The sequence below is a fragment of the Tachypleus tridentatus genome, chromosome 3, assembly GCF_004210375.1.
Source record: "Tachypleus tridentatus isolate NWPU-2018 chromosome 3, ASM421037v1, whole genome shotgun sequence".
Classification (NCBI taxonomy): domain Eukaryota; kingdom Metazoa; phylum Arthropoda; class Merostomata; order Xiphosura; family Limulidae; genus Tachypleus; species Tachypleus tridentatus.
In genome coordinates, this window is record NC_134827.1 from 41,108,804 (window position 1) to 41,118,363 (window position 9,560).

Sequence of the window (9,560 nt, forward strand, 5' to 3'; positions counted from 1 at the left end):
GAGCTATCTATACTAGCCGTCCCTAATTTACCAACGATAGAGTAGACAAAAGAGAACTTGTCAACTTCAACCACAGACAATTACTGAACTACTATTTACTAAGGTTTGGTGAGAATGACCTTGATAGTATAAAGGTCCTACTGCAGGAATCAAATCCTGAATCAGAACCATAATCACGAAGCCGTAATAACGATAATCACAGAAACATTGTGAATACATTGATACACAATGTGTCTACACATGATAAACAATGTGCACAACCTGAATTCCTGTAGTATTTGGGTCACATGATGTGTAGTCTTTTCACTGAACGAATGTTTCGTTGGTGTCCACAGATGGCTCATCGTTACGTCTGAGGACTTATACTGCTAAAATCCGGGTTTCGATACTCACACAGATAACCCATTTTGTAGGTTTTTGCTTTAAAAAAAACATTATTTTGTAATGTTTTATCATCGCCTGTTAGAAAGGTTAACCTGAAGATGACCTAAGAAGGTCGAAACGTTGTTCTGTACTTTATTTTAATTAAAGTTTTAATACCAATACCTGCAATCTTTAGAATACATTTTTACTTCAACTGGATTTCTCGTTACCATGAGAAAGAGAGTTCGCTAAACTCATAGGGTTTACGTCAGTGTTTCTCAACCATGTTTTGCTCAAGACGACCCACCTATACATAATATACAAGTTCCACTATACCCTAACGTTTTACAGAGTAGTCAAAAGTGATGTCATAGACATATCACCCGATAGGTCCCGGATGAAACACGTAGAAAAAAAAAAAAACTCAGGTAAAGTACCCACAAAATAGTTTAAAATATGTGACGTAGCAATTTATTTTATTATTTTTTTACAGTATTTTGCTAAAATTTCGCGGCATCCCAGTTACGAAATAAATGGCTTACTTAGTAATAGGAACTGTTTATAACAAGCCATCTACAACGCCAATTTTATCAGTTCCATGATCATTTATCGAATTTCTGAATGGTTAACTGAAAAGCAGTTATAGTTGTTTCAAGTTTGATAATAGGTAAAATGATTTAATCAATACTGGTGATAACTAAGTCATGGTAAGACTAGAGGGAAGGCAGCTAGTCATCACCACCCGCCGCCAAGTTTTGGACTACTCTTTTACCAACGAATAGTGGGATTGACCGTGACTTTATGACGACCCCATGGCTGAAAGGGCGAATATGTTTGGTGTGACAGCGATTCAAACCCGCGACCCTCAGGTTACGAGTCGAACGCCTTAACATACCTGGCCATGCCGGGGCTCATGGTAATAGAAACCCAGGAAATGTATGTTTCCTAATGACGAGAAACCCACTTGAAATAAAATGTAGCTCAGAACTGCTCTTATGGGTATTAACACCTTTACTAATAAAACAAAGAACAACGTTTCGAACTTCCTAGCTTATCTTAAGGTTAACAAACACATACCTATACTAATTAATAACCTGACGTCTAACTGAAACTCCCCCTACAATCTCGTACCCGTTTATACTCTCGTCCCTAAGACATATACCCGCCAACTATCCGCACTGTGTACTCTGCTAAAATCCAGGGTTCGGCTCCCAAAGGTAGACATGAGAGAAAACATAATGTGGCTTTGGTTTAGAACAATGATTCTTTAACAGTGGGATGTGTGCCACCAGTGGTACGTGGGGCTAATATCAGTGGTACATGACACAATTACAAAATCATAGATACCATAAATAATGAGCTTCCCACATACATACCACCATGACTTACTGACTCGTCAGTATGTTTTTCTTTAAAACTGACAAATGGTGCCACATACTGTTGAATCGTGCCAGAAAAACAGTCACATCGTACATGGCTAGGTGATTAAGGCACTCGACTCGTAATCCGAGGGTCGCGGGTTCCAATCCCCGTCATACCTAACATGCTCGTCTTTTCAGTCGTGGGGACGTTATTACGTGACGGTCAATCCCTCTATTCGTTGGTAAAAGAGTAGCCCAAGAGTTGGCGGTGAGTGGTGATGACTAGCTGCCTTCCCTCTAGTCTTATACTGCTAAATTAGGGGAAGCTAGCGCAAATAGCCCTCTAGTAGCTTTGCGCGACATTAAAAAGAAGCCAAACCAAACCACATTAATAGGTAAGTGTTAGGAATAAAAATCTTTCTTACTAATTTACTTTTATAAATTAGGCCTAAGTTTATGATTTTAAAAAAATTAAACAAAAAGTGGTATATGAGCCTGAAACATTCAAGAAGCACTTATCTAGAACAAACACTCATATGTAAACATGAAAAACACACATTTCAACCAGGACAGTCAAGCCAAAATAATGGGAAATCACACATCTCAACCAGGACAGTCAAGCCAAAATAGTGAGAAAACACACACCACAACAACTAAGAGGTTTCTCTGTGTGTATTAATAATCTCTTATTTCAAAATCGGCCCCCAGTAGCACAACGGTATATCTGCGGACCCTCAACGCTAGAAACTTGGTTTCGATACCTACAGCGGACCGAGCCCAGATAGCCCATTTGTGTATCTTAAGTGTTTAATTCGAAACAAAGAAACAGTAATTCAAAATCATAATGAGAATTGTTTACACTTCTTAAAGTAAGTTATTGACCTGTGAGGTTCATTATCAATCCAATAAACAATTGTCCATCTTACCGTCCACATTCAGAGAAGAATTATGAGTCCTACTGCCTCCAGAGTTGGAGACGATGCACGTGTAATTACCAGCGTGGTTAGCCTTCACACTGGACACAGCAAGCAAAATGAAACGCTCGTGAACTTGTAGAGTAACTCCGGATTCAGGTGACAGAGGATGGTCATCTTTTAACAACTTTATGTCAAATGGTGGATCTCCTTCATTGACCCCACGTGATCACGACCGCAGATCCCTCTCGAACTCGGTTAGGAAAATCGAAAGGGATTATCTTCGGTGGTGCTAGACAGAGAATAAAAATAGGCATTTTTAATCTAATACTTTTTTCTGTTTACTTACAATTATTTGTTTGCGAGCAATTCTTCCCTTTGTATTTCAAATTCACACTGTTTTTACTCTTAGGTACAAGTTGTTTGGGAACACAATTTTCCCAAAAGGTGGCATCACTATATAGAACACTTTCGATGATCCTGACATCTGGTACTAAAATATATTTCACATTTATTTAGGACTTTATATATTGCGTTGCTGAATAAAACGAAATATAGTGCTTTTCTGCCTTTTTTATTCCTTACACCAATCACTGCATGATACCTTTTGATAGATTGTTTTAGGTGGAATATTCATTGTAAAAGTAGGTTTAATAGATGACAAGCCTGTTATAGAAACACGGGTATGTAGGACTTTGTGTTTCTACAACACGAAGTTGCCGTCCATTCAAACACATTTCATCAAGTTAATAATTCTTACACCCTCTAGAAACAAATCTATGGGCATACTAGATCCTTGGTTACGTAATTTTTATTACAATCTTCAAAACATTGAAATGACAAATTAATCTCAAAGTGTTAAAAAAGAGATTCAAATAAAGTGGATTTACGAAAGTTCAACAAATTTTCCGTATGAGAATAAAAAATAAAATATAATTCTAAACACCAGTGTTTAGTGTTTACTAAACTTTACTTTTAGTGTTTACTAAAGTGTTTGGAAATGAATGGAATGACACACAGAGTTATAGTGTTTATTTGTGAAATTTCGAGTGGAGCTACTCGAAGGCTACCTACACTTGTCTTTACTGAATTAGAATTAACAGATTAAAAGAGGAGGCAGATAATTAAAGAAACGTGCGAGCGATCGTTACATTATAATGCCCCTTGGCAGACTGCGAATTGAACGCTCTAACTACCAGGTTATGCCAGGCTACAAAGTGTTGAGATAGTTTAGTATTTGAAGTTAAGCCTAAAACAACATAATGGGCTATCTGTCTTCTGCCCACCACAGATATCGAAACCTGGATTCTCGCGTTGTAAGTCCGCAGATAATCCTTTGTGTCACTAGAGGGCGAGTATTGAAATAGAAACAGGGGCGTTGATTTTTTACACCCAATGGGGGGGATAATTTTTGCAACCAGTTATGTGGACTGTTCAATTTGCAAATTGGTAATCTCTAATTACGTGAACCTGAAAGCTGTAAACATACAGTCACAGAGTAATCTTGTTGCCACGATACTTGCATGTGTACTTAGGCCTATTGACTGATATTTACGAACTGAACTTTCGCTTAGATCGAATAGCTTAGAAGCACGCCTATATTAAAGATGTACATTTCGGCTACTGAAAAAGCCTACATCTAAGCCTAATTATGTAATTCGATTGGTAAGAACACGAAAATCACAAGAACAAAACACACAATTTGTAGGCCTGTGATGCAATAAAACAATTCAACAGACCAAACTGTAGGTGGATGATTGTATGCACCATACCCCCCACCTAAAATGAAGAGGGGATGTATACCCTCATCCCCAGGATCTACGCCCTAGATAGAAACGCGTCTATTTTATCTAAAGACTTGGAGTGATAGCTTTAAGAACGCTACTATTTTATTGCAAAGTACGATATTTTCATAACAGTTTGTTTAGTTTTGAATTTCACGTAAAGCTACACGAGGGCCATCTGTCCCTAATCTCAGAGTGTAAAAGTAGGAGGAACATAACTAGTCACCATCAACTCTTTTACCAACGAGTAGCTGGAGTGACGTTATAATACCATGGTTAAAAAGTACGAACAAGCATGTCCAACGTGACAGGGATTCGAACCTACGACCCTAACATTATGAGTCAAGCATCCTAACCACCTGGCTGTGCGAGGCCTCTCTAGAAGCACCCTCTATAATAAATATTTCAAATACACTATGTCTGCTACCGATGACCCGTTTCACTTAATGCTCCGGATGGTTACCCACACTGGGATACCACAAACAAAGCAGTTCTAGGAAGAATATTCATACAACCCGTATGCTGTGAACGCCTCCTCTAAGCCGAAAGTTGCATTCTTATAAATTACGTTTGTCGTAAAACAATAGTGTTAGGCTTAATGTACTTTAAACATTGCATTCTTTATTTGAATTCGTGGCAATGCCAGTGATACACTTACGGATTATAACGCTAAAATTCGGTGTTTGATTCCTTGCCATAGACAGAACGTATATAATTAACTGTGTAGCTTTACGGTAAAACAACAACTTGAGATAATAATATTATTTAACTTCATTTATTAACTGTTATTTTCATCATACAGAGCTACCTTCACTCTGTCCACAACGTGGAATCAAACCCCGGATTTTGCCGTGGTAACTCTGTAAATTTACCACTATCTCACCGAAGGATCGTCTAAACTTACAGTTACTGGGGCTGTTAAATTATATGTCTTTGTGTGAGTTCGTTCGTTGTCTAGTGTCATCGGTTGTTTGTACATACCAAGTAGGTGGGAGGACGGAGGTGGGGTGGGACGGAGGTGGTAGAAGAAGTACAATGCAGCATCATAGGCTGGTCCTCTGGTTGAAATTATCTGTTTGATTAAAGTTACAGCAAACTGGGATTTAGTTGAACGAAGTCTCCGTGGTTTTATCTCAGGACTAATGACTGGACATTACCAGTCAAAAAGATTTAGAAATGAATGTTTTATGGGTGAGGGAGGGCAAAGGTTATCTAGGTTCACGATCAACATACTTGTCACTTTAACCGTTACGTCTTGATGATCCGAAGCGCCGTCTTCACTGATTGCGTTGCATCGGTACTGTCCTTGATCCGAGTCGCGTTTCACTTCCCGAATGATAAGAGAACCATTTTGAAATACTTGTTGTCGGTGGTTGATGGGAAGTTGTAGACTACCTGCAAACAAATAAAGTTCGAAAGATGTGACTCAGCAGTCAGTGACTGAAACAGTAACAATTTTCTGTTCACGTTTATCACGGAAAGTTGGCGTGACCGGCCGCCAACTTTGTGTTTGGACACGACTGCTCGCGAAAAACCAATCTCTGATTGGAAAGAAAATGATTTTGAATCTAATTTTCCTCACGAAAGAACAAAGATAAAATCGTGATTTCAATATATTATTATAATATTTTATTTGTTATTTCCTTTGTGATTTTTTAAATCCATTTACTGATTTGTTTGAATCACGCCACACACGAAAATAGGAGCAAATGTTTACTGATCTATGAAACTAGCCTGATGAAATCTCCTTGGGCAGATGAACAGTGTTACAAGAATTGTTTAGATATAGGAGATTATTCATTAAATTGTTCATCTTATAATCAGAGAACTTGACGCAAAAGTCGACAGTTTACTGGTGCTAATCCAAATGCTGTAAGCGGACTAGTTTTTTTAAGAATTTCGCGCTAGGCTACATGAGAGCTATCTGCGCTAGCCGTCCCTAATTTGACAGTGTAAGACTAGATGGCAGGCATCTAGTCATCACCATCCACCGCCAACTCTTGGGCTACTCTTTTACCAATAAATAGTGGGATTGACCATCACATTATAACGCTCCCGTGGCTGAAAGGGCGAATATATTTGCTGTGATGGAGATTCGATTCCTTGACCCGCACAATGCGAGTCGAAATCTAACCACCTGGCCATGCCAGGACAGTAAGTTGAGTAAGACACTATATTATAATAATTTTTCCCACTGCATCTTGTATAAAATTGGCATTATGGTAGACATCAGCTATTGTTTAATGTGGGTGATACATTACTTGTCACTCAAGGCGTTTTTTCACGGTTTTGACTTGAAATATTGTTGCCATTCAGTGTAAACTACCGAACGTTCTAGAAGAGAATGATGCACACAGTTCTCTATGAAAATACTAAAAGGAAAAGGTTGTTCTGAAAAAGAATCAACCATTACGTTGAACATAGGTTTGAACTATTTTCTAGAAATATTTAGGCTTAATTTCATCAAAAAAAATACCTCTTTCCCAAACTATATGTTTTATAGGATAGCCAGCCACTGGACACTGCAGTATCAGTCTCTCTCCTTCAACTACTGTGACATTCTTCATTGGACGGACATATGGTGGGCCATACACGTTCACCTTAGCCACGTGACTCACCAATCCAATACCGTTGCTGGCAACGCACTCATAAAATCCTCCATCTCGAGTATGGATTCTACTGATGTTCAGGAATGCTATAAGTTTACCATTTTCATTTTCTATCTTTCCTGTGTGGAAATGACGACCTTCGGGAAGTGGTAGTTTGTCAATCAGCCACGTCACTTCCGGGAGTGGATGTCCAGAAACTATGCACTGAAGTGACAACGATGCACCAGCGTCCAGCGTGGTTTCTGCAAATCCGTTGTGAAGTTCAGGTGGTACATCTAGAAACATCAAAATTCCAACATTAATTCAATAAATTCGGGTGTGTGTCGTTTTCTTGTTAAGTTATCTTCTATATAGAAATAAAACATTCGTGGCATTTCAGTTTTTATACATACTAAAACTGCTTTGTATCATTTAATACAAAACTAAAAATTCTATAAACACTGTCACTTTTGGTTTGATTTGTTTAAGTTTAATTAAGTTTTGAATTTCGCGCAAAACTACACAAGGGCCATCATCGCTAGCCGTCCTCTAAATAGCAGTGTAAGACTAGAGGGAAGGCAGCTAGTCATCACCACCCACCGCCAACTCTTGGGCTAGTATTTTACCAACGAATAGTGGGATTGACCGTCACATTATAACGCTCCCACGGCTAAAAAAGCGAGCATGTTTGGTGCGACGGGGATTCGAACCCGCGACCCTCAGATTACGAGTCGAACACCTTAACCCAACTGACCAATTTGTTTGAGCGATCATTTTATTAATGGTCAATTTCAGTTTTCTAAAAAACATTATTGCCCGTTACAATTTCTGCCCTCCCCTCGGAGCTTGGCTGCATCACTGCTGAAAAACGTTAAAATATAACATTTCAATCTCAAAAAAAAAAACTCGTGTTAAACTCACGTTAAAGCATACCAACAAAATTATATGTCGCAACCTGACCACGCCCAGCCGTTCGGTGAACTTACCTCCAACTATAAGTTGTGCTGCAGCCTGAACGTTGTTCCCATGGCTGTATACGAAGCACTGGTACATCCCTGGTCAGCTCTGGTGACAGCTCGGATGTGGAGAACATTTCGTGAACGGAAGTGAATCCGTCCGTCGAAAATTACAGACCGGAAATTTTTCATCCACACTATGGAATCGACAGGATGACCGGAAACAACACATGTCAGTGTTGCGATTCCTCCAGTCAACATCACCAGGAGTGGGGCTCAACACTGGCTTTTAATGGAGCTGTCAGAGAAATAATTAAAATCATAACACCTGGAATATTTAACGTTTGTTTTAAAAAAATTTGGTTGGTTGGTTGATATTAAATTTCGCGCAAAGCTACACGAGGGTTTGTTTGTTTGTTTTGGAATTTCGCACAAAGCTACTCGAGGGCTATCTGTGCTAGCCGTCCCTAATTTAGCAGTGTAAGACTAGAGGGAAGGCAGCTAGTCATCACCACCCACCGCTAACTCTTGGGCTACTCTTTAACCAACGAATAGTGGGATTGACCGTCACATTATAACGCCCCCATGGCTGGGAGGGCGAGCATGTTTGGCGCGACTCGGGCGCGAACCCGCGATTCTCAGATTACGAAGCGCACGCCTTAAAGCGCTAGGCCATGCCGGGCCCTGCTACACGAGGGCTATCTGCGCTAGCTGTCCCAGATTTAACACTATAAGACTAGAGAGAAGGCAGATAGTCACCGCCACCAACCGCCAGCTATTGGGCTACTCTTTTACCAACGACTAGTAGGATTAATCATAATATTATAACTGCTTCCGGCTTAAAAAACGAGCACGCCCTGTTCAACGGGGATTCGAATCCTCAACTCTCAGGTAACGAGTCGAATGCCCTAACCACCTAGTTATGTTGGAGCTTTCTTTTAGGGAAGAAAAGTTTATAATGTCAGTGGTATTTTACCAGCCATTAAGTTTTAAACTATCGAAAACATATTAAGATAATAAAACACTTCATTTGGTTTACTTTATAAACTAAAAACATTCAATTTTATCATAATACACTAAGTGAAGTTAAACATCTCGACTGTTTCTTTGCTCTTGAGACAAGAATGTGTTCTCCATTGACTCAGTGGTGCGTTTCACAGCATATAAAACTTGAAATCAAGTTTTTTGTATCATTGCGTTTAACAACAAAAAACAAAAAAAAGACATTGAAAATCTTATGTTGAAATAATACAATATAGAGCCAAACGTCAATAGATTGATCTAAAATAAATAGTTGAATAAATTATCCTCAAAAAATACATTTTCCTGTATGTATACTTGGTTCTTTATCACTTTGTGTTTCTGGTTACGTTTCCTTTGTCTTACGTAAACGCTAACACTATTTTTTAATCTCTTCTCATTAAACAAGAGAAGGATAAGATAGTATTTAATTATGTTGAAAAACGTTCAATATATTGCTGTCACTAAGTAACGTTATTATGTATTGATACTCACTACTAAATATTGCAATGTATTACTGATTAATGTTGTGAAGTATTATTGTTTACTAATGTTATAATGTATTGTTACTGAA

The 9,560-nt window shown here is 38.7% G+C and overlaps 1 protein-coding gene across 1 annotated transcript; it reads right to left on the bottom strand.

Annotated features, from left to right (window-relative positions):
• Positions 1-2,850: 2,850 nt before the first annotated feature.
• On the bottom strand, positions 2,851-8,063 carry LOC143245814 (cell adhesion molecule Dscam1-like). Its single transcript, XM_076492068.1, has 4 exons — positions 7,997-8,063; positions 6,899-7,306; positions 5,656-5,817; positions 2,851-2,930 (listed from the first exon to the last, which is right to left on the bottom strand). Exons 1-4 carry the CDS (start codon positions 8,061-8,063, stop codon positions 2,851-2,853), a joined length of 717 nt encoding a protein of 238 aa, XP_076348183.1.
• Positions 8,064-9,560: the final 1,497 nt, after the last annotated feature.